The following is a 25,886-nucleotide window of genomic DNA, read 5'->3' on the forward strand; positions in this document are numbered from 1 at the left end:
AGAAATCTGGGGAGATTAAAAAAAAAAAAAAAGAGATGGAGGAGTGAAAAGATTTAGCAGGCAGAGAAGGAGGAGGACTCCAGGGGCCCGCCACCCAGCTGCACAACCAGCAAGCCACAGAGTAAGAGTAAGATTTACAGAAGCAAGAGAATGGGGAAAACCCAGAGGCAAAAGGTAGATGGGATAATTTAAGTTAAGGAAAACTGGCTAGAAACTAAGACAAGAAAAGGTTAGGTGTTTATAACTAAGAACAAGCCTCTGCATGTAATTTATTTAGGAGCTGGGTGGTGGGCCCCCAAAAAGAGTAAAAACAATCACCAACACTATGGTCTTAATCTGAGTCAATGCCTCTTTGTCCTGTTTTCTTCTTATTGCCATTGATAACATAACCACAGTTATTTACTTAGATCTTATCATGCAAAACCCATTGTTCCCCTCTTTTTCCACTTGGCTTTATAAATTATTCATTTAGCTACCTAATTCAGGACCTAGATTTCATCATGGACTGAGCCCAATTGAAGCAGAGGTACCAGCATTTTGGAGATGTCAGTACCATAGGATGACCACTAAGAACAGCAGTAGCTGTGGAATGGAGCCATCTCGAAGCTATGAGAAGTTACGTGTGCTGTGAATGGCAGAGTCAGAGAAACACCACTGCCTAAGCCCTTTGGAGCCCAGAAGACCATGAGAGAATCCCAGATGTTGGACACAGCTTCTCACTGTTGGACTTTGGTTTTGCTTTGATCTGATTGCAACTGGGCCTTGTCTCTTCCTTTTATAACTTACTATTTTTTTATTTTACAGGAGCCCGGAGATGAAAGACTTTGAACTTCTAAAGAAACTTTGGAATTTTAGAGAGGCTTTGGATATTTTAGGGAGGCCTTGAACTTTTAAAGTGTTTGAACTTGTAAAGACTGTAGGAATTTTAAAAGTTGGAATGTTTTGTATTGTCATATTAACAAGACATCTTGGGGACAACAAGAAAGTCAGAATTGCATTGACACCAGAGACACCATCAAATAGTAAACTATAGATTATTATTTTGATGAACAAAACACAAAGATTCGAAATAGAACACTTGCAAACGGAATTCAGTAGCTCACTCTAAAAAACAAGCAAAAACAAAAACCAAAAAAGTATGTATCATGATCAAGTTGGTGTCATTCCAGGGATACAAGGATGATTTGACATATTCAGATCAGTAGAGTAATTCAGCACATAAATAGAATGAGGGGCAAAGGTCACGGGAACATCTTAATAGGGACAGAAAGGGCATGTGACAAAATTTATCATCCCTTCCTGATGAAAACCCTAAAGAAAATGGTTATAGAAAGATAATACCTCAGTGCAATAAAGGCTATTCATACAGCAATGTGGAAAATAGCATTTGAACTGGAAAAAACTGAACAAGACTGAAAAAAAAATGAGGATTTTTCACTCTCATCATTCCTATTCAATATAATATCTGAATGTTTAGAGCAATAATGCAAAAGAAAATAAAAAGCATAAACACAGGGAAGGAAGAAGTCAAACTGTCCTGTGTGCAGATTATGTATTCCATACTTAAAAGACTAACAGTCTCCACTAAGAGACTTAGAACTCAGTGCTTTTGTGCAAATCAGTGGGACACAGAAATAAATTGTCCTTTTTTTTTTTAAGAAAACCTTTTTATTTTTAAAAGAATTTCGCTTGAATTCTGTATTTACATCATTTCCTCTCTTTAGTTATAATCTCTCTCTCTCTCTCTCTCTCTCTCTCTCTCTCTCTCACACACACACACACACACACACACACACACACACACACACACACACATTATATATCAACAGAATAGAACAGAAGGTCCAGAAATAAGCCCACGCAGTGGCAGTCATCTAATTCTTGACCAAAAAAAAAAAAAATGCTAACAATATGTGGGAGAAAAAGACAACATCTGTAACAAACAATGCTTGGAAAACTGGCTATTCATATGTTGAAGAATAAACCCACCACACACTTATCTTAGCTCTTTGTAAAAACTCAACTCAAAACGGATCAAAGACCTAATGTACAAAACAAGGCTGGGTAGATAGTCAGGTGTTTGCTGTGTAAGAGTGGGACCTGAGTTCAGACCCCCAGGACCCATTTAAAGTTGGGGGTAGTCATGGTCTTTGTATATTTTGGGTGCAAGGTCACAATAAATATTTTGGAAACACCTCCACCCCATCCCATCCTAGTTTTCTCCTTGGCTTTTCATTCTCTTAACAGATTTTTTTTTTTTTCCACAGCAGCAATTTAAATTTTTTGACAAAGTATGATTGTTGTATCTAAGGTCTCAATGCCAAGGTTTTCTTCCATGTCTTCTTCTGGGTGCTTCTTTGTGTCTAACTGACTTCTGTCAGCCAGATGATGCCCCATTGTTTTTGACAGGATTTTTACATCTAACATCTGGGACTTTTTCGATTACAACTTCCCTCAGCAGGCAGAGAACAGCTCTGAAAGAGATCATACTCCTCACAGCTGCAGCTTGACCTTGGGTGAAATATTTCCTGTTAGCTTTGTGGCTGGTTTGACCTGGATTGTTATTTTATTTATTTGTTTTTTTAAATTGGCTTTTTAGCTTTCTCATGACAACCTCGCTTTGCTTCAAAGGAACCACAAACTCTGGGAGTGCCATGGATCCTCTAGAAATGTCAAGGACACCGCAGTTGGAGAAATCCTAAGGTCCTCTTTGTTTCTCCCTCTCCTTGATTTTTCTTTCTCAAAGCATCATCCTAAGGGCGCTCAGGGAGGGAAAAGCGAAGACCCGAAACAACTTTCCTGCTCCACGGCGTTGCGCGTAACCATGGAGACCACAGGCGGGAGCTGGGCCTTGGGGACCCGGAAGGCTTGGAGCCCGCCGTGAATGGCGGAGGCCCTCCCTGCGCTCCCGCGGTGACCGCGCAGGGGTCGGAGCCGAGTCGCCCGCCACCCCGCGGCCACCAGCCGCGCCTCCGCTTCTCCGGGCTCCGCCCCGCCGCGCGCCCCGGAACCCTGCTGAGGGCCCCGGGCGCGCGTGCTGCAGGCCGGGCGGGCAGAGCTGGCGGCGGCGGCGGCGGGACCCTCGGAGGCGGGCCGCGAAGCATGGCGACGCGGGCCCGAGGCTTCTTGCTGCTCCGGGGCGGCCTGGGCCGAGGGCCTGCGAGGGTCCCGGGAGTAGCGGAGCGCGCGCGCCGGGGCTTCGGGAGCAGCGGCGTGAGGTAGGTAGGAGCCGCGGGAAGGGGCCGCGCGCGGGACGGAGCGCGCGTGCGAGCGGGCGGCGGGGCCTGCGGAGGCCCGAGCGTGGAGAACCTGCGCACCGGGGCCGGGGCTCGCGCACCGGGGCCGGGGCTCGCGCACCGGGGCCGGGGCTCGCGCACCGGGGCCGGGGCTCGCGCACCGGGGCCGGGGCTCGCGCACCGGGGCCGGGGCTCGCGCACCGGGGCCGGGGCTCCGCGTCCTGCTGCAGCCGCGGCGGGTAAGGCGCTCAGGACGGAGGGCGGCGAGCGTGGGCAGCGCGCTTGGAGCCTGCCTTTCTTTGTTCAGGTTGTTAGGGTGCCAGCAAGAGCAGGCGTTGTGCAGACGGTTAAGGAGCGTTTCAGTTTCCGTATGCCTTTGTCACCCGCTTGGCTGAAGTCCTTCCCACATCTGCACGTCTTCGTGGTGTCACAAAACTGCATGGTAAGGCTGGCCTCTCCGCCTTCCTCACGTTGGCCGTCTTTTTGCTTTCGTTGATCTCTTTGCGTTTGGCTGCTGGTTAGGACAATGGTGCCCGGGAACACGCCACTCTGCCTCATCTTCCCTGGTCTGTTGGAGAGTCCAACCTATGGAACAACAGTTCATAGTGTTCTTGTCCAGAGCCAGTGAGGTCGGAAAAACTCATTCGTCCCCTCTCAGGGATCCCAGTGATGTACTTTCACTACTCTGGCTGGAGACTCACTTGTCCTTCTATATCCACTTTGTGTCCCCAAGGTCCAGCACAACCCTTGGAGGAAAGTGAGCCATGATGCCGTGCTTATCGATGCTGTTTTTAGTTTAACGCCTCATCATCATATGCATTTGGGTCTTAGTCTTGAGTCTCTGAAATTTAAAGTATTTCCTGTAGGTTTTACTTCGAAGATGGCTCACAGTGATTTGGTCTATAAAGGATATGTGAAAATGATAGTGGGTCAGATTTCTTTTGTACGCTCTCGCTGTGTTGGAATTTGCTGTTTCGCTTGACAGTGCCAGTCTGCTCTGCCCATAGTAAGGACAGATTATGTAGGGTTCTGTTTGTATTACAAAATCAAAGGAGTTATCTGCTAATGACGTTCCATTTAAATCATTATCCTTGGAATTTCAAGTTTTTAGCGCTTCCCTTCAGTAAGGATAATCTTTTTTGTAAGGGTACAAGTTGATTGATGTCTTCATCAGCTCAGTGTCTCTATCGCCCCGTTTGCTCCATGCCCAGTGCCTACCGAATAAGTCACAAACAATAGTCAGAATCCCGATATTTGGTTGTGCTTCATACACAAAAACACATAGGCATCACCCATCCACTTAGGGAGATTCCCATCTTGTAACTTGTATTTGGGTCTGGTGGGAGGCCCTGGGTTTGAACTCTGATATCACACACACAGAGAAGACATTTAATGGCCTCCTTATAATTAAAAGTGGCCAATACAGTGGATTTCGGAAGGGTGTTTTTCAAAATGTGGTGATAAAAGATATTACGGTGAGCCTGCCTGCTTTCCATTCTGTTTGGCGTAGATTACAATTAAGTGAAAACAAATACGATTTGTAATGGTTTTATTTTTAAGATAGCACTCATCAAGTTAGGATAAGGTGGTATTTTTTTTTTATTTTTTTTTATTTTTTTTTTTTTTTAAGGTGGTATTTTTTGACATTTCTTTTGGCACTGAACGCCATATCTGAAGGTGCGGTTGGCTGTAAGGATGAGAAACACCCGTAGTCGGGTGGTGTATCTCGGGTGGGGAGGAAAAATTCGGACAGTGTGTTGATGCTTATTGGTGTCTCTTTTCTCTTCTAGGACCAGCAGAGAGAAGAGATTCCATCTTCCAGAGGTCGCCACTGTCTGCCTCCCCACTCAGTCAACTTTTTTAGTGACACCTTCTTTGTCTGGTCCCACACAGTGATTGTCACAAATTAACATCATTCCTGTTGACATGAAATTTGAACCAGGGTGTATATATATATATATATATTTTTTATTGAAAATTATCCTTGAGTTTGATAAACTCTCCAATGATATTCACTATTTTAAATTAACAAATTTATCACACTTTTGAGCCTTTATATCCTTAAATTAAAAAAAAATATTTTTAAATTTTTTTATATTTCTTGTCTAAGTAGACACCTATAACAATGGAACTTAACTAAATATTCTTTACATGGAGGGTTATTTAAGTAAGTTTTTTGAATTTCGAGAAACAGTATTTTGTAGAATTTGGAAGCTCTATGATCTCATAATATGTACCATTTACCTTACAACGATTTTCCCTTTAAATTTCATCATGAGCTATTTTTGTTTATGCATGAAAAATTAGAGCTTAATAATTGAGGGAAATTAATGTCAGTACATAAGTCTTTTTAATTTTGAAGCTTCTCTTGTGAAATGAACTACTCACATGCTCAAAAAGTTAGAAAAGCATTCTTTGTGCTTAAATTATTCCCTCTTTGTGCCACTGTGGGACTTCACAAATCAGAATGGCCTTGGATTAAAACAGTGCCTAAATTCTTTCTCTCTTTTTTGAGGGTTTTCTCTGAAGGCTTCTTGTAAGCCCTCCTTCCTATCACCCCGTCCAGGAGGGCTTCCCCTCTTGCTTTTTTATCCCTTCCAGGTTGTAAAGGAAAGCCTCTTGTCCCTTTAAGGACCCTTTTGTGTTGTCTCTGATGCACTATACTGTCCTATCCATATATATATATAATATATATTATCATATATATAATATATATTATATATATATAAATATATATATAGAGAGATCTATATGTATCTCATATATATGCATGCATGGATATATACTTTTTTTTTTCTAAAGTAATATTTGTTTGTGGCCTTGGAAATGCTATGTAAGTGCAAGAACCAGAGAAGCCCTCAGCTTACAAAATATACTTATTTCTCTGAGACCTGTGTCACAACGTCGCCCTGGCTGACCTGAAGCTCTCTATATAGGCTGGCCTCAAACTTGCAGAGATGTGACTGCCTGTGCCTCCTGAGTCTTGGCTTTAAAGGCATGTACCACTATGCCCGGCCAAAATATACATTCTTAAACTCTTAAGTGTAACCAGGTTTATACCTATTTTCTCAGATTCCCTTAATGGAGCATATCTTAATGTAGGATCCCATAGCTAGAACTGAGGGAATCCATAAACCTGGGAGGGAGGTCACTAATATCTGATCAGTTCAACATTTTTTTCCTTGTAAATGTCGGCAACAAATGACACTAATATTATCATCAGTCAGTACTTGTGAGGTTACTAATACACAGAACTATTTTATTATCATAATTGGTAAGCTACCACAAAACATCATCTATACTCATTACTTTGCTGTTATGGTACTTACTGTAAGACTCACCCCTATGTGATCTCAATAAAACTGGCTGCCGTGATAACTGTGTACTCACGTTTGGAACCATTCTTCTGAGAATGTCTCCAAAGATTTCTGCAGATGAACCAGGGGTTCTCATGTATCAAATTCATTTCTGGAAAAGTTGATATATAAAACTACATTTGAAATCATTCTTCTGAGAATGTCTCCAAAAACGTCTGCAGGTGAACCAGGGATTCTCATGTATCAAATTCATTTCTGGAAAAGTTGGTATATAAAACTACATGTTGTTTTTGGTCATTACTAATCCTTTGATTTGACTTTAGGCTTCTAAATTGACAAGCCACAAAATTGACTTTGGAATGAATCATACATGATAGACCTTGCTTTGCTTTATTTTTTATTTCTTCATTGATTTACAGATATGTGATTTTTGGTAAAATTGCTTCAAGGTTTGAGTGAAGTACTTAAGGCGGGAAGTGAAATGCCTATAAAAAGGTCATAAACTTAACTTTTATTACTATTCATTTACTTTAAACATACCCCACAAAAGGCCCCATACTATTGTGTTATACATTATTAGATTTATTCCATATCTGACTTTGCCTTGATTCCCTTGGATATTTTTAACAAAAGCTTCAAATACCCATGTTGTGCCTCAAGGCACACAATGATTAAGCTGAACTCATGGAGACCTTAGAACTGTTTATGGTGGTGGTAGGCTTTTTCATCTTTAGAGATCCTAAAGCAGTTCACTGATGCTCCAATTATAGTTATAATTAAACTTGAGTTTAAAATAAGGATTAAGAGCTTGTCAAGTGTCCAGATTAAATGCTCCATTGATCTTGACTAAGGTCTATTTTCTGGTACTTATGGAGGAATCTGTTGATATACAAAAAGTTCGTTTTCTTGTTTATTGCTCTGCTCTGGTTTATTATACACTACACACAGTATTTGTTTATAGTAACCATAGTTTAAGAAAGTTACATTTTTTTAAATGTAAGACAAATAAGCTCATAGAAATAGGGCTAACTGTAGATAATTGTCTTCTCATATTGCTCCAGGTTATGTGAGTGTGTCTCCATTATTTAAGAGAGCTAGAAAGTAGAAACATTTTCATAAACTAGCCAGTCAACCCTTAGTCTTACTGTGTAAGGTCAAAGGAGAGCGTTCTCATTATATACATGAGCCAGTTCTGTGTCTTTGGAAGCAATTACGTGGTTTGCCTAACGTCATTATGGCGCCCACTGTGAGCCAGGCTCACATCCAAGCCTTCTGGTTTCAGCTGAGTAGTTTTTATTGCACAGCACTGCTCTAACACACACCCTGCTTTCTGCAGTGATTTACTGCTTACTGATAAAGTCTCCCTTAGTGACTAGCCCAGCAACAGGGAGGAGAGGCTGTGGGGAGAGCACCTTCCTTGGGAACTGATCCAGATATTTCCATCATTTCAGGAAGTAGCGTGCAAACAAGCAGTCCCAGATGCACTGTGAGAGCCATGTCTAAGGGGTGAAGTTGAGTATACTTTTGATGTGGATCAATGGCCACTAAAATTTTGACCAAATTGACATATTTCTGAGAATAAAAAGGATTTTTAAAATGATAAAAATTGTACATTTAAGTTATATTGGTTCTCAACCAATGGGTTATGACCCCTTGACAGTCTTATATCAGATATTTACATTATGATTCATAACAACAAAATTACAGCTACGAAGTAGCAATGCAATAGTTTTATGGTTGGGGGGTCACCACAACATGAGGAACTGCATTAAAGGGTTGCAGCATTAGGAAAGTTGAGTACCACTGATTTAGAAAATCTTTTCTCTTAGAAACATATTAGAGAACCTATGAAACAGAATATTTTCAGTGGTATTTTGAAAGTTTATATCCTTATACATTAAAACAAAATTTTCATATCAGTTTTTAGAATATTAAATTTTAGTAAGACTAAATAATTACTCTTAGTATTTATGACAAATTTGAATCACTTCCTAAATCATGCCCTTTAAAATACTGATAGTTAGATTTTTCTGGGAAAAGTTAAGGCATATACTTAATTTTAAAAGGAAATTTCTTGGCAGTAGTCTTACAAGTTTCAATTTGAACTATTTTCTTTTGACAAAAAGTAGTAATTTTTGTTTTAAAATTATTTCGTCTAAGATGCTAAAGCACTGTTAAGCTCAGCTCAAACTACTAAATGGAAGAGTCTCAATCTTGATTTCGTATTGAAATATAAAGATATTGCTGTTTACATAATTCACAGATGCCTTCTGTATTAGTTGGGGTTTCTATTGCTGGGAGGAGCCACAGCAACTCTTGTAAAGGAAAACATTTAATTGTGGTAACTCACTTGCAGTTCAGAGTTTATCCCATTATTGTTATGGTGGGATGCAAAGCAGAATGCAGGCAGACATGGTGCTAGAGAAGGAGCTGAGTTCTTGCGTCTTGACTCACAGGCAGCAGGAAGTGGTCTGAAACACTGAGAAGTATCTTGAGCGTATATGAGACCCCAGTGCTCACTTCCACAGTGACACTCATCCTCCAACAAGGCCACACCTCCTAATAGTGCCACTTCCTTTGGGGACCATTTTCTTTCAAGCCACTACAATGTCTGTCTTCTTTTGGAGTGTCCTTGCTCCATAGTAATGATATAAAATCATCATCAAAGAGTAGATGGAAACTGGGAGGAGTAGAGGGAGGGGAAACTTTATTCAGATTATATTGAGTGAGAAAAGAATCTATGTTTAATAAAAGGGAAAAGAGAAACAACAAAAAATGTCATCACATAAGTTGATGGATTTTAAAACAACTATCATATTTAGATATAGTAAAATTATTTTCTCAACTTCATTTTCATGTATTACAAAGTATAAACTAAATGAAAAACTTGAGCTCCCTCATTCAACATTTTTTTCTCATAACATTTAAATTGGGATTGCAGAAGGCTCCATTTATCCATAGCTTCACTTTACCTGGTAAAACTTCAGTTACCTGAAAGTATTCCAGAAATAAGCATGTTTTAAATAGCATGCCATTTTAAATAGTATGATGTAATATTGCACCATCTTTCTTTATCCCATTCTAGATGGAAACCATCCATTTGTTCAGAGCGTTCGTACTGTTTATGCTACCTACACATTATTTGTTGAGAAGCTGACTCAGCTATAAGTTGTGCTACAGCAGTACTTTTTTTTCACATATATACAGAGTTTGGGGCCTTTGTGGTTTCAGAATCTGGTGGGAAGATGGGCTATTGTATAGGTATACACATTTACTAAGGTTTCCATAAATGAAATTAAACTATAGGAATCTAACATTAACACTCCCATAAACTAGAAGTCGGATACGAGGTTAAGGTGGCGCTGTGCACCGGGTTTTGCTAGCAGTCCTGGGCATTCTTTAGGTTTTTTTTGCACTTCTTGAGTCTTTCCCTCTGTCATCACTTGGCTCTCTTCCTCCAGTGTTGCACGTGATATCCTGTGTGTCTATTCTTGAAAGGTTATACTGGACTAAGGATCGTCTCTGTTCTGAGAAGGGGTTACATCCTAGACACACAAGCAAAGACACACACAAAACGATGGTACTTCCAAATACAGTCATATCCACAGGGACTAGAATCGAGGAGTTAGCATATTATTTCAGAAGGAACAGATTTATGCACGATATAATTTCAAAATTACTTGCATATTGAGTTACTACTTAATTAGTTTAGTTCTTTGGTTCGTGAGTTTCTATTTATAAACTTTTCTTTCATTGATTGCGATTTGCCTAAAACTTCAAGGCTAAAGATGCCTTCTCCTTTTGGTCCACTTGTTGATTATATTGGTTAACAATTTCTATCAGATTTTAAATAAAGTGTAACAGTTGTAGGTATAATAAACTGATTTTTAAAATAATTCCTCAAATCCTTATCATTTCTGAAATCTGATTGCAGGCATTAAACAAGAGAGTGATTATTCTATGATTAAAATATTTTTGTATTAGATATAAATTTTATTCCTAGTTTTAAAATTTAATTATAACCATTATGTTTATATGTACAATATGTGTTGTGTTATGGATTTATACTTCAGCTGATGGATTATTATAGTTTATTTTCATATAGTTATTAATAGCCTGTGTATTCAATGAAGAATTTTGAGCACATTTAGTCAAAAGTTTCTTCAAATTGCAAGGAACAATTTATACAAGGGAATGAATCCTGTTTGGGGAATAATGGAGGCCCAAATCAGTGGCTCTTACCTGTGGCTTTGAAGAGCCAAGTATAGATTTTCAACAAAACAAAGTTTATAAGCAACTTACAGAATAACCTGCCCCTCAAGCCTGACAAGTCTTTGGATATCCAGTCTGTCTGCACAACTGTGTCTTGCCATCTAAGAAAGGAAAAGTGCAAATTCTAGAGGCAAAGATAGTTGAATTTCACTTTAAGTTTTTTTTTTTTTTAAAAAAACAACAACAACAACCACAAAATAAGTGAGGATATAACCTATAGTCTGGCAATATCTTCCACTTAGGTTCACAAAGAGCAGTTTTGAATGAACAAAGGGTGTTGGCATCAACAAGATGGCAGAATAGGTCTTTTCAGTGCTTCTCTCACAGAGTCAATGTGAACAACCTTCCATAACTGAAAATACCTTTGTAAATACTGAGGAATCCAGTGAAAGAGTGAAGTGCCATGATATACCCTCAGAATAGAAAAAGGTGCATTGAAGAGGGTAAGAAGGACAATTTTATGTTATCTGTATAGTTGCCCATCCATCAAACTCCAGCGGAACAACATGAGGATGGAGGATTGAAGGCAGCACCCAGCCTTGCTGCTAACCCCAGTAATATGTCTGGTGTCTTAGGGTCTCTATTGCTGTGAAGAGACACTATGATCACAGCAATTCTTTTTTTTTTTTTTTTTTTTTTTTTTTTTTTTTTTTTTTTTTTGGTTTTTTGAGACAGGGTTTCTCTGTGTAGCTTTGCGCCTTTCCTGGAACTCGCTTTGGAGACCAGGCTGGCCTCGAACTCACAGAGATCCGCCTGGCTCTGCCTCCCAAGTGCTGGGATTAAAGGCGTGCGCCACCACCGCCCGGCAATCAGCAATTCTTATAAAGGGAAAACATTTAATTGGTGGGGGGAGTGGCTTTCATTATCATGGTGGGACATGGTGATGTGCAGGCAGACATGGTGCTGGAGCAGGAGCTAATACATCTTAACTTACAGGCAACAAGAAGTGGTCTAACTGGGAGTAGTTTGAGCATAGGAAACCTCAAAGCCCACCCCCACAGTGACACAGTTCCTCCAACAAGGCCACGCCTACTTCAATAAGCCAACACCTCCTAATCCATTACCTATGAGCTTATGGGGGGCAATTACATACAAACTACCAAATTCTATTCCCTAGCCCCCATAAGCTTTTAACAATATCATAATACAAAATGCATTTAGTCCAACTTCAAAAGTTTCCATAATCTATTACTGTCTCAGCAATGTTTAAAAATTCAAAATCTCTTCTGAGATTCATGCCATCTCTGTAATCCCCTATAAAAACAACAACAAGAAAACCAGATAACATACTTCCAACATATAATGGCACAGGCTATACATTACCATTCTAAAACATAGGGAAGGGAACATAGTAAGGAAATATTGGACCAAAGCAAGACCAAAAACCACCTGAACAAACTCCCATCTCTGCATCTCCATGTCTGATGTCAAAAGTGCTCTTCTGATCTCCAACTCCTTTCAGCTTTGTTGACTGCAGCACACTTCTTTCTCTTGAACTGGTTCTACTCCCTCAGCAGCTTTCCTAGGTAGGTATCCCACAACTCTGGCATTTCCAACATCTTGGGATCTTCAAGGCAATCCAGGCTTCTCCTTCACAGCTTTACACAATGGCCTCTCTGGGCCTCCATTCAGGGCACTCCCAACACATGCCTCACTTTAGTGGCTTTCCTTAGCCATGGAGGGAGATATCCATATCCACTTTCTTCTATCCTTGACTCTAAACTCACAACCATGTGGCTGAAGCTGCCAAGTTCTGCTGCTCACTGGAGCTGAAACATGTCCCCCCTTGTTCAATTACATCTTTACTAGTTTTCTGTTTTCAGTGGTTTCCTTCACTGCCTAAGCTTGGCTGTCCTGGAACTTGATCTGTAGACCAGGAAGGCCTCAAATTGAGAGATCTGCTAGCCTCTGCCTTCTGAGTGCTGGGATTAAAGGCATGCACCACAAACACCCTGCTCTAAGCTTTTCTTTAATTCCTTTTCACAAGTTGAAAACTTAGCTGGGTGGGATCTTGTCCTGAGGTCATCACTCCTTTATTCCATTTTTTAATGTTTCTCTCTTTGAATACAGAGCTTAGCTCCATTCTACTTCCTGGTTCTCCTTTTCTCTTCAAATTATACATTTTGTATTTTTACTTTCTCAGCTTGCTGCTTTTCATTATCAATCTTCATAAGAGTAAAACCATATGCCAGAGTCAATACTAGGCTATTTTGAGATTTCCTTTGCCAATGGAATTAACCTTCACTTTAGTTTCAGGAAGACTTCTTGCACAAAGGCAAAAGGCAGCCACATTCTTTACCAAAATATACCAAGAACAATCTCTAGGCAACATATTAAAATTCTTCTCTATCAATTCCCCAGGGTCCAAGGGGGCTTTGCCATGTCCGGTGTGGAATATTAGGGAAAAAAAATATCTATGCACACTATGTTCTTAATGTCTGTTAACTTTATTCCTCTAAGACAAAATTCTATCAATTCAGCTATAGTTCCACCAGCCATTCAAGGCAGGAATAACTCTAGACATACCAAGCTCTATATCCGTCTACTTCATTTCTCTGGGATGAAATCCTGTCTCCATAACTGCAGTTCCGTCCAGCTCCCTAGCTCATAGTCTGGGTAACGACTAACTCCTATGCTTTCAGCCTCATCTTCGTCCTCTGTATCCTCTTCATCTCTGCTGCTCTCTACTCCTGGCACTCAGACAGGTCTGCTTACCCTCTATGGAACCTCTGTCGTCTTTTCTTCCCTTTGACCATGCTGTTCTGTCCCTGTCTACAGAATATGCCTGCCTTTCCCTGGGCAGGTGGTTCCCTGCCTCCTCAGGAATGTTTTATTTCTCACCTTGATATGTAAAAACATCTTTTGTTCTCAGTGAAAGTGCTCTGGAGAACCGCTAGGCCTCCTCAAGGCAAAGGGTGGTCTGAGCTTTACTAGCACAGGAAACAAAACTAAGTGTCTCCCGCCAGCTTATTTCCTAAACTCAGCAGGGCAGTTAATAACTTAGTAGATTCAGCAAGTCTGGGGAGCTGAACTGTTTACCAATTGGTCTGGGCATGCAAGGATTTCACAGCAGAAGACAACTGGAATATTAAAGGCTGGGTAACACCAAATATTCATAATAAATGGCTTTGCCTTTTGACAGACCCTTGGCAGGTCAAAATTCAGCTTTAATACACAGCTGAATCTCTATGATATATTCTTTCGGCCCACAAGACTTCTCCTCTGAAACATCTTAAACCAGGACCCCATAGTTCATCAAATCATATTCAGTGCCACTGTCTTCCATGCTCTCACTAGTATGGCCCATTAAGGAGTACTTAACGCATTCAACTACTTTTCTAATCCACAGTCCCAAGGTCTGGTCTATATTCCTTCAAACAATATCACAGCAATACCCCACTTCTGGTACCAACTTCTGTCTTAGTTAGGATTTTTATTGCCGTGAAGAGACAACATGACAATGGCAACTCTTATAAAGGAAAAACATTTAATTGGGGTGGCCTACATTTTCAGAGGTTCAGTCCGTTGCCATCATGGCAGAACATGGCAGCATGCAGGGAAACATGGTGCTGGAGCAGGATGAGAGTTGATACATCTTAACTTGCAGGCAACAGGAAGTAGTCTGAATTAGGCATAGCATGAGCATAGGAGACCTCAAAGCACGCCCCCCACAGTGACACAGTCCCTCCAACCAGGCCAAACCAACTTCAACAAGGCCACATCTAATAGTGCCACTGCCTGTGACCTTATGGGGCCAGTTACATCCAAACTATTACACCTGCCTTATAATAAAAGCTGGTGTGAAGCAAATGCTGGTAGTCACACTCTGGGCCAGTCCCAATTGACACGGTCTCCACGCTTGCTCTTTATTTCATCCCAGCAACAGAATTCAAAATAGCTTAAGCTCCGCACACTACAGAAAAGCACACATGAAACAAAACTAAGTGGAATCAGAAACATGATAATAAAAATCAGAAACTTAACAATGAGAAAATTTTTAAAAAATGCTAATCATAAATGATGAAGTTTGCTGAATGATACAAAAAAGTTCCACAGAAATTTGCAACAGTGTGATCAAGCAGGAGAAACAAGCAGTGAGCTGAAGGACAGGCTATCTGAATTTTCCCAGTAGAGACACACAAGAAGAGATAAAGAAGAAAGTGTTTCAATCTTATGAGACTTGACAGGACACCTCCAAGTGAACCAAAATGCAAAATATGGAAATCCCAGAACATAAAAATGAAAGGAATAGAAACCTAAAAGAAATGACAGAAAACTTCCTAAAGGTGGAAACAAATCTTTCTAAATCCAAAGCCCCACATGTAGATTCTCTGAAGTGAAAGTCTTTTAAAGCAAGACAGCAACAACTCATTTCATCCAAAGGGACAAATGAAGCTCTCAGCAAAGGTGAGTCAGAGAGGAAGAAAGACCTGAGAGTCTGTGCACAACCAGTAAACAACGCGATGCTAGTCAGTCCGTATTTATTTACTATCAGTGCAAATGAATTAAGCATTTAATAAAAAGGCATGGAGTGCCTGCTTGGATAAATAAAAACGAGCTCCATTTCATTCTGTCTTTAAGAGACTTATTTTAATTATAAGGATAACATATGGGCTGAAAGTGAGTATAGGAAAAAAGATTCCAGGTGGTGGAAACATGGTTGTATGAAAACAGACTTTAAGTAAAAAACTATTAAAGAGACAAAGAAGGTCATCGCATAATAATTGTGTCAATTTATCAAAAAAATAAAATGTATGTATCCAACATTGAAGCAAAGATAGAGACCAATCTCTAAGGGACTTCAGTACTGTACTTTGAACAATACATCATCCAAATAGAAGATGAAGGGAAACTAGTTTGGATAATATCTTAAACTAAATTAACCTAATAGCATATAAAATATTTCCTATGTCAGCAGTGGAATACTTCTCAAATGCACAGGCTATATCCTTTAAGACATTTTTTAAAAATTAGTCTTCATAAAATTTTATTGTTTTGTTGATGTTATTAGTTTGTTAAAACTAGGTCTCAATAATTGGGTGAAATTGAAAATTTCACAAATAGAAATAAAATATAAAATTGTAATTAAAATAGAAATAGTACACAGGAAGGATGCTAAGAGACTCCTGTGAATTGTTACATGGTAACAGATCACATAATCTAGAAAAAATGAAATTTTTCTAGGAACATAAATCGCAATGGAAGAAATACAAAATATAAGCAATTTGATGAATAGAGAATTTGAATAATCAGTTTTTTTTAACAGCAACAAACGATTCTAGGACCTGATTGGCTTCACTGATGACCATTATTAAACTTTTTAAGAAGTAATACCATATTTTCTTAATGCTTCCAAAAATTAGAAAAGGAAGAAATACTTTCACATTCACTTTATAAAACCAGCATTACTCTGATACCACAGCCAGGCAACACCACCACAGGAAAACAACCAGTGCCCTTGATGAACACAGATGTAAAAATGTAATTCAACTACACATTAAAATCATGATCATCTCTTTTCCTCTTCCCCCCTTGCTGACTCTATACCTCCTCTTTGGGACCTGAACCCTGTGGGAGCTAGACGCTGCACCTACTTGCATGTAACACAGCAGGAACTCAAACATAATCATTTTCTTACCTCCCCTTTTCAGTTTTATCCACTATCAAACTGAGATGGTAATACCTGCCTCACAGGGCTGCTTAAAAGCTAAAATAATATATGAGAAAGCACTCTGTCAAATATAATGTGTACAGTGAAGATGTTATTTTTTTTTTCTGCTACTTTTCAGTATTTAACATCTATTTCTTTTTAAAATGTATCTTCTCATTTGAATCACATTTATTTATTTGTTTAAGTTGCTGGGGAGTGAGTATGAGTGAAGGTCAGAGAATAACTTGTAGGAGTTGGTTCTCTTTCTACCAAGTGGGTTCTGGAGACTGAATTCAAGTCTTCAGACTCAGCAGCAAACACCTTCTGAGCCTCTTTCCAGCTCAATTTTCTAAATGCTGATTGCTTAACCTCCTAGTTAGTCCTGTTTGAGTTCACAGTTCTTCAAACTTGCAGGCAAGAGAGTAGTTCTTCACTGAAGTGGGCTACTGGAGGAGAAAAAGAAAAGAGAAGGAGGGAAGTGTTATGGAATGTTTTAATTATGCAAAGATGTTACATTTGTTTATGCTTGGGAATATTACTTTAACTGTGTAAAGGTGTGTTATATTTGTTTCTGCTGCCCTTGTTAACAATGTAAAGATGTGTTACATTTGTTTATACTGTATTTGTTTAATCATGTAAAGATGTTTTTGTTTCACCTTGCCTGATAAGGCACTTGATTAGTCTAATAAAAAGCTGAGTGGCCAATAGCTAGGCAGGAGAGGGACAGATGGGTCTGGTGGGCAGAAAGAATAAAAAGGAGGAGAAAGAAGGGAGAGAAGGAGGAGGAGAGAACAAGGGAGAAAGAGAGGGACAGGGCCAGAAGCCAGGCAGCTGCCAGCCAGACACGAGAAGCAGTGAAAGTCAGATATACAGAAGGAAAGAAAGGTAAGAAGCCCTGATGCAAAGCATGGATGAAGAAAAATAGGTTAAGTTAAAAGAGCTAGCAAGAAGCGAGCCTAAGCTAAGGCCAAGCATTCATAACTAATAATAAGTCTTCGTGTCATGATTTAGGCGCTGGTTGGTGGCTTAAAAAATAAAAAAAAAAAAAAAGCTTGTTACATTCAACTGCACATTAACAGGATTGTGTAAATAGTAGATTGGATTTATCCTTGAGATGCAAAGATGGTTCAGCATAGCAAATAAATACATGCGACACACCACATTAATAGAATGGAGGCCAAACATCCTGTCTCATTAGATGCAGAAAAATCATTTGAAAAAAAATTAAGTGTTCATTTATGATATTAACTCAACAAATTAGGTATAGTAAGAATTACCTCAGCACACTAACCTTATTTTAATACACCCACAGATTAATGCTGAAAAAGCTGCGGGCTTTCCCTTAAAATCAGAAAGAAGGCTGGCCTCACTTCTTAATATGGTATTGGAAGTCTAAGCCAGAGCAATTGGGCACATGAAGGGAAAGAAAGTTCAGATTAGAAAGGAAGAATAATTCTCATGTGTAAAAGGCGGGGGGACAGAGAGACAGAGGGAGACAGAGATAGACAGTCATGGACTTAAATGTAAAAATCTCCAAAACCTGTAAGCAAATTTAGAAAAGCAACATACAAAGTCAGCATACAGAAATCAGTAATTTTTTTGAAAAATAGCAAAGTATCTTCATTTATAAAGCACAAAAATTTAACATAGGAGGTAAAAGACCTGGACATTGAAAACTTAAAACACCAATGAAAGGGTTTGAAGAAAAATAAGGTGGAAAATATCTCATGTGCATCAACCAGCGAATAATATTCAAATGCCCACACTATCTGCAATTATCTACAGAGTCAACACAAGTCCTGCTAAAATTTTAAATTTATGTCCATGATCTGAAAAATTAATACTAAAATGCTCACACTATCTGAAATTATCTACAGAGTCAGCACAAGTCCTGCCAAAATTCTAAAGGCAATTTTCCTGGAAGTAGAAATTCCGAAAATTTAAGTAGGATCATAAAAGACCTTCCTTGAATAGCCAAAACAGCTTTGACCTCAAGGACAAAGATGGGAGTATAAGACTACCTAATCTTGATACATAATACTAATCTGTAGTAATCAAAATTGAAATGTAATAATATAAGTAGATATGTAGATCAATTGATGGAATATGGTGCTTGGAAATAAACCAATACAATTATAGCCATAGAATGCACAGCTTGCTAGAATCTTTGGGATAAAGTGAAAGCCAGTGTAAGGAGAAATTCATAACTGTGAATGCTTGGATTAAAACATTGAGATTACCTCAAATAAGTAATCTGATGATACACCTCAGTATCTTAGAAAAACAACAATCCAAACAAGTAATAGATGCCAAGAAATAATAATAAAATGGAAACTAAATGGATGCTATGTGGAATCAACTGAAAAACCCGTAGCCAAACTAACAAAAAGACAGCAAGAAAGAAGATCCAAATTAATAAAACTGGAGATGAAAGTGATTACTATAGGTTATAATAATATCTCAAGAATCATTGGGGTGTACTTTCAAAATTTATATTCCAAACAACTGGATAATGTAGAAGAAATTGATGAATTCCTACATATGTGACCTACCAAAATTAAATCAAGGAGAAGCAAACATATTAAACAGAACCATAAGGAACTCATTAGATTGAAGCAGACAAAGACACAAAATTTCTCAATAAAATAGGCAAAATGAATTAAAAAACACATTAAGATGACATCAAAAATGAGCTGGTTTCAACAAAAGCAAGTTGGGTTCAATGTATGCACATTTATATATATATATATATATATATATATATATATATATAATATTATGTGTAAGGCTGTATTCATATCTTTAAGAAGGGAAATCACATTATTACTTTAATGCAGAAAAATCCTTTTATACATTTCAATTTCCCTTCATGATAAAGCCATGAATGAAATAGAGATAGAAAGCAAGTATCTTAACATAGCAAAGATTATACTTGAAATAACCATTTGGTAACATACTGAATATGGAAGAGGCCTTTAGTCTTCTAAAATATGTAATGAAACTAGAGTGTCTACTTTCTCAACTCTCACTCAATATAGTGTTCAGAATTTTAGCTAGGGTAATAATACCAAGAGATGAAAGGGATATAAATAGGGAAGGAAGAAATCAAATTATCCCTATTTGCAAATATTATTTTATACTTAAAAGACCCTAAATGTTCCCCCAGAAACTATTAGAACTGATTAAATATTTCTAACAAACTTATAGAGTACAAAATCAATTTTGAAAAACAGTAGCTTTTCTACCTAACAGTAGAAAAACAGAAATCAGAAAAACCACATTCGTAATAGCTTTTAATAAACTTCCTAAATAAACTTAACCAAAGAAGTATAAGACCTCCAAATGAAAAGTTGAAACATTGAAGAAATAATTTGAGGACATTGGAAGATGGAAAACTCTCCCAGGCTCATGAGTTAGTAGAATTAATCCTGTACAAACAGTTATATTAGCAAAAAGCAAAAAGCCCTTCAATATCCTAATGATAGTCTTCATTGAACTATAAAACCCTTATGAAACTGTAAAATCCACATGGAAGCAGAAGACCCTGAATCACAAAAGCAATTTTTATGCAGAAGAGCAATACTGAAGGCATCACAATATCATCTCAAATTATATTACTGAGCCTTACTAACAAAAACCATGTAGCACAGGCACAGAAGTATCTACATAGATCAGTTGAATAAAACTGAAGAACATAAACCCACACAAGTACTGTCATCTAATTTTTTGAGAAAGGTACCGAAAACAAACACTGGAGATGAAATGTCGTCTTTAAAAAAGGGTACTAGGAAAACCGGGTTTCCCCCTTTAGATGAACTTTTAAAAAAATGATCAAAAATGGTGTGAGATCAGATCTTGGAACTTCTAGAGGAAAACACACGTGAAACTTTAAGAGGCAGAGATAGGAGGCTCCTGGGTAAGTTCCAGCTCAATTCCTCCAAGTCCTGTGTCCAAAGTAAATGATGTCTCAGCAATAGGGTCTTAGCTTCAATTCTAAGAGACAACAATGGGCAGAAATAGCTTGTATTGGTTTTGACGTCTCTTGAACTCCACTGATCAACAACAACAAGGGAGGCTTCACATGCCTGGGTACTAGCATTTTTCATAGACAGTGTGTGGCCTTGGGGACCTTATCACTCTAAGTAGTGTAACTTCCTTTATTTATATGTGTATACACATACACACTTTTTTGTTGTTGTTGTTTTGTTTTTTGGTTTTTCGAGACAGGGTTTCTCTGTGTAGCTTTGCGCCTTTCCTGGAACTCGCTTTGTAGACTAGGCTGGCCTCGAACTCACAGAGATCCGCCTGCCTCTGCCTCCCGAGTGCTGGGATTAAAGGTGTGCGCCACCACCGCCCAGCCACACATATTTTTAAATAAACAGAAAATAATCATTCTTAATGTCCTTTATACCTCTTCCTCTCTTTCCCTCTGTTTTACCTTCTCTCCACTCTCCAGCTAAGAGCCCTCCTGTTTTTCTAATGTTCCCCTACAGAGAACCTATATCATACTGTGCCCCTCGTCACAGGTCCCCTCACTGTGATCTGTTTTTATTCTGTTTCTGTGGCAATGCACATCACCTCAATAAGGCCTGCACAATGACAACCGTAATTGACATGTTAATGTGAATGGGGGAACTTCATAAGGCCTCAGCTCTAGATGAAGGCAGTTAATTAATGGCTAAGAGAAGGAGAATCACTCTCCTCCAGGGATGAGCTGCATGATAGGTTACCCAATCTCACGTAGTCAATCAATCCTAAACGTGTAATGTTAAATAGACTCAGTAGGTTGTACTTATATATGCTTAAATATAAATGTATGAATAATAATTAAAGAAGAGGTTATGAATTTGAGAGAGTGAAGAAGCATGGGAAGAGTTGAAGTAGGGAGAGAGTGGGGTAGAAATTATGTAAATACAGTACTTATGTATGAAATTCTCAAAAAAATATAAAAAAGTACTTAAAAGCCCAGAATGTTCCAGAAAGGCTCCAAGGGCAGTGGAAATAATTCTCAAAACTGACAAGTGGGATTCTATGAAATTGAAAAGCTTCTACATAGCCAAGGAAGGAACAACCAGAGTGAAGAGAGAGCTTACAGAATGGGAAAATGAAGCTGTACTTCAGCTATAGGACTAATACCTAGAATATATGAAATTAGACACCAAAACTTCAAATGAGCTGTTTTTTCTCTCTGTTGCATCACCCATAAAATAACACAGGGAAGGGAGTGGGAGCCCTTAGTCTTGTAAAGGCACTAAGGTCATTTACAAAGGCTCTGACCATGGCCTTATGTGTAGAGGGCAAAAGGGCCTCTGCTCACAGATAAGCACTAGGGAGACCAGGAATGTTAAACACATAGGGCTATTCCTTCAAAGGAAGAGGTGTATGGCCTGTTTTCTGCCCAGAAGACTGGAAGTGGATGTGGTTAATGGCCCAGTGACCTCTGTACTGTCTCTATGGCAAGGCCACTTATGGCTCCCCCAGAGTCTTAGTTTATCTCAGTCATCCTCCCTGGACACTTATCTCGAGCACAGTTTCTCAGCCAATACTACAACCCGTTTTTGTGGGACATGTAACATGTACTTTACAAATGGGAGCAGAGATGGTTAATAACCTGGTGACTTTTACACTGTCTGTATGACTGAAACTGCACCAGATCCTCTCCAGAACCTTGAGATGTCACATGTAGTCAACCCATAGAACCGATCTTTATGGAAGAGGTCACATGTCCTTTGAAAAGAATTTCAATATAATTGTGTTTTGAGCTTTGTTGTACACATGCAATTGAGTTAACTGTCACCAGGGAATCTTTTTCCCCCCGAATTGCACTGTACTTAAATATGCCTAAAATAAACTGCACAGCATCACAGACTCTCAAAGTTTGAACCAGCTCCGGTTACTGAGTTATGTTGAACCAGACTTCCTTCTTGCCTCATGTGGATCATTACTCTGCTGGCCATGGTGTTTGCAGAGACCCCCACACTGATCTCCTCCCAAAGCCTCCTCCTAATCTCAGAACTGAGAAGTTTAGAATTTCAGCATAAATTTGGGGTAACATAAATACATTCAGTCTAGAACAAGCCGATTATAAGGCAGATGTACAAAAAAAGTTATAACCCTTCGCAAAAATCATTAGTATTATTTATGAATTTGAAAATGAGTGTCAGATGTTGTTAGAAAAGTCAAATTTTGGATGCCCATAGTTGTTTTGAATATTTTGTTTTGTGTGTCTTTGTCTACATGCATGGCTGTGTACTGTGTGCAGTGACCATGGAGGCAGGAAGAGGGCAGCTGGTCCTGTGGAGATGAAGTTCCAGTCAGTTGTGAGACACCATGTGGTGCTGGGAGCTGAACCTTGTCCTTCCTCTGCAAGAGCGACATGCGCTCTTAACCACTGAGCCATCTTACCAGTCCCCACAGTTGTTTTGAACATTCTTGTACCGTACATTTATTCGGTTGAATGTTCCTTATTGGCTTTTTAAATATTATACTTAGTGTTTTGTTTCCCACAGACATGAAGCCATCATCATCTCAGGAACTGAAATGGCCAAACAAATCCAGAAAGAAATACAGCAAGGTGTGGAATCATGGATTGCTCTTGGGAACAGGAGACCCCACCTCAGTATTATTTTAGTGGGAGATAACCCAGCAAGCCACACCTACGTCAGGAATAAGATAAAAGCTGCTTCCGCTGTAGGTGGGTATGCGTGTGAGCTGTAACTGTTATTAAATATTTCTGTTATCACATAAAGTTACACAGTCATGATTGTTAACTATCAAGTAAGCACCATTCAAATAGCATGGGCTATTGTTATTATTAGAGATTATTCAATTACCCACACTTATATGAATGTCTTACTATGTTCAGGTTTCTTATAGAATTATTTCAGTGTGATTTCATATTTTATGGACTAGGCAATAGGATTCTTTGCTTTTAAAGAGCTTTGTATATTGCATCTGCTTTAACTGAATCATAAACTTCCCTGATTTCCCGTCTCACTTGGTTTCTTCAAGTCTACTCAGAGGGCTTTTCACAAATCAGTGCAAGCTGTCTTCTGGAGTAGTAGCCAAGCGATGCCTAGGAATCAGGAGAGAATCCCTGTGCTGACTGAGAAACCCCTCCTCCAGTGACTAGAACACTGACTCTGTCGAAGGGCTGTCCTTCCAGTGGGAGGGTCAGAGGAGCCCAGAGACACACTGGGGGAGACAGCCACGGGATATTCCAGTGACCTTCTCTGCCTGGCTTTCTTCCAGGTATCTGCAGTGAGCTCATTCTAAAGCCCCAGAGCATTTCTCAGGAGGAACTTTTGGATATCACTGATCAGCTGAACATGGACCCAAGAGTCAGTGGTATATTAGTTCAGCTACCACTTCCAGGTACATGGTGGATGCTCTTTTGTGTATTTGGTTGGGCAGGAGAAAAGGCACATCTGATTGGCACTGGCGGCAATTTATAAAACACATTCAGGAGAGGACTGGCTGTTATCTTAGTACTGTAGTGACAGCTAACAGTTTCTTAAGGATCTACACTTACGAGATGAAAAGCTGTGAATAGAAAACTTAGGTGCCTGTTCAGCCGGGCACAACCACAGCTGATTGCAAGCTGAAGGCAGGTGGTGCTCCTAACACACAATGGGGGAAATTAGCAATTTTTCTGTGTCTCTTAACAATTTTGTTCAGGTATTAAAAACGAATCTTATTGTGGTTTGTAAATACACAGTGACATAAAAACTAGTGGGACCAGTGTTTATCCACAATATTATCTTTTAAAACATTGGACAGAGGAATTAAAGTATGTATTTTTTGTTGGTTTGTTTTATTTTTTAAATAAAACCATGTCAAGAGTGGTTTGCATAGTGATCAGTGGCTCGATGTGCAGCTGATGTGGAGCAAAACACCTTTTCAAGGGCATGATGAACTGATTGGCCAAATTCCTTCGTGAGCAGTTTGCCTTTTATTTGTACATTCAACATCGTGGATATTGATGAGAGTTCCTTAATGTGAAGTTTTAGCAGGGGCTGCTTCCTTTGGGATTCCGTCTTGCTTTTCAGCATGGCCCTGCCCCTTGTTTCTTCCTGACCCTCCCTCAGTTCCCCGTTGAATAGCTCCAGCTCTTCACAGGATGCAGTGTTAACATTCCAGTCGGTTCACATGCCCCCATCTACATGCAGGTTGACTCCTCTTGGAGTCACTTACTATTCTTATGTATGTCAGGGTTTTACAGCTTAGTTCTTACCACTGCTTCATGCAGGCAGAGGCGTCTCCTGCCTCTCCCTGCTGTTTACTGTTTTTCTGATCCACTCACAGGCTACATTCCACTACATTATCATCTTTTGTTTATTTACCTTTCCTATTTATAGGCTAACCCCCTTGGTCTCTTCTATACTTGAATAATGTCATGTGGGTGTAAGTCTGGGATACATGAAAGGACACACTTTATGTCTGTATTTGAACTGAATGAGAAATATTCAATTCCCAGTCAGGTCTTTGAAAGAAATGCATAGTTGGCCAATGATAACATGCTTGACTGTTATGTGACTCATATTTCTTGGATGTGATGCCCCAAGCAAAGCAAAAATAGTGAGAAAATATCAAATTTTAAAACTGATCCACAGTAAAGAAGTCATCAGAAGTCATCAACTTCTTTACTGGATGAAGAGACAACATTGTAGAATGAGAGAAATGATTATGAACTATACAAATAATAATAATACATTAATATTCAAATTACAGTCATCTTAATACAACTAAACAGCAAGAAAACAACCTCCTTAAGTGTTTTAAAGGATCTGCATGTGAAATAAACCACATACAGAGACAAATATTGAGTTACACCACTAATATGTGGGATTAAAACATGTCAAACTTGGCCAAGCCTGGTGTACTTGAGGGTCAGGACTCTTTGGCTACCTAGTGAGTTCAAGACCAGCCTAGGCTACATGAGACCATGCCAGAAACACAGAAATAAACAAGCAGGCATGCCAGTCTCACAGAAACGTACCATAGAATGGTGGGTACAGGGGTTGAGGATTGGGGAGTGTCTATGAAGTACTGGGCAAAGAATTTAATACTTTGGTTAGATATAACCAGTAGCTTCTAGAGACCTATTATACAAAATCATGACATAGTTATAACATATTGCCACAAAAGCAGATTTACATATTCTTACCACACAAAAGGAAATACATAATGTGTTGATTGATTTGGCCATTACATGAAATATGCACATGGCAGAACATCATATTACATATCACAAAATCACCATATAACTTCCATAATTAAAATGTTATAAAGTTATTTTTCAAACCACTCTATTTCCTCTGTCAGAGTTACTAAGTACATTCTATTTAGTTTGTCCTAACAAAAGCAAATTTGTATCTACATGCTGCCTTTGTGACCAATGTTTACTTAGTG

General features: G+C 39.1%; 1 protein-coding gene across 4 annotated transcripts in view; it reads left to right on the top strand.

The window, feature by feature from the left end:
• The first annotated feature begins 3,006 nt into the window (after positions 1-3,006).
• The window catches only part of Mthfd2l (methylenetetrahydrofolate dehydrogenase (NADP+ dependent) 2 like), a 109,249-nt gene continuing 86,369 nt past the window's right edge, over positions 3,007-25,886 (top strand). The window contains exons 1-5 of one of the 4 annotated variants that reach the window (XM_052735350.1): positions 3,106-3,218; positions 3,544-3,678; positions 5,027-5,179; positions 22,985-23,169; positions 23,727-23,849. In XM_052735350.1, the coding sequence (XP_052591310.1) occupies positions 5,163-5,179; positions 22,985-23,169; positions 23,727-23,849 (325 nt within the window). In that variant the 5' untranslated portion in view covers positions 3,106-3,218; positions 3,544-3,678; positions 5,027-5,162. The other 3 variants (XM_052735352.1, XM_052735349.1, XM_052735353.1) reach the window with 3 other exon arrangements.

The sequence above is a fragment of the Peromyscus californicus genome, unplaced genomic scaffold (assembly GCF_007827085.1).
Source record: "Peromyscus californicus insignis strain IS unplaced genomic scaffold, ASM782708v3 Scaffold_13__1_contigs__length_99412109, whole genome shotgun sequence".
In the NCBI taxonomy this organism is placed as follows: domain Eukaryota; kingdom Metazoa; phylum Chordata; class Mammalia; order Rodentia; family Cricetidae; genus Peromyscus; species Peromyscus californicus.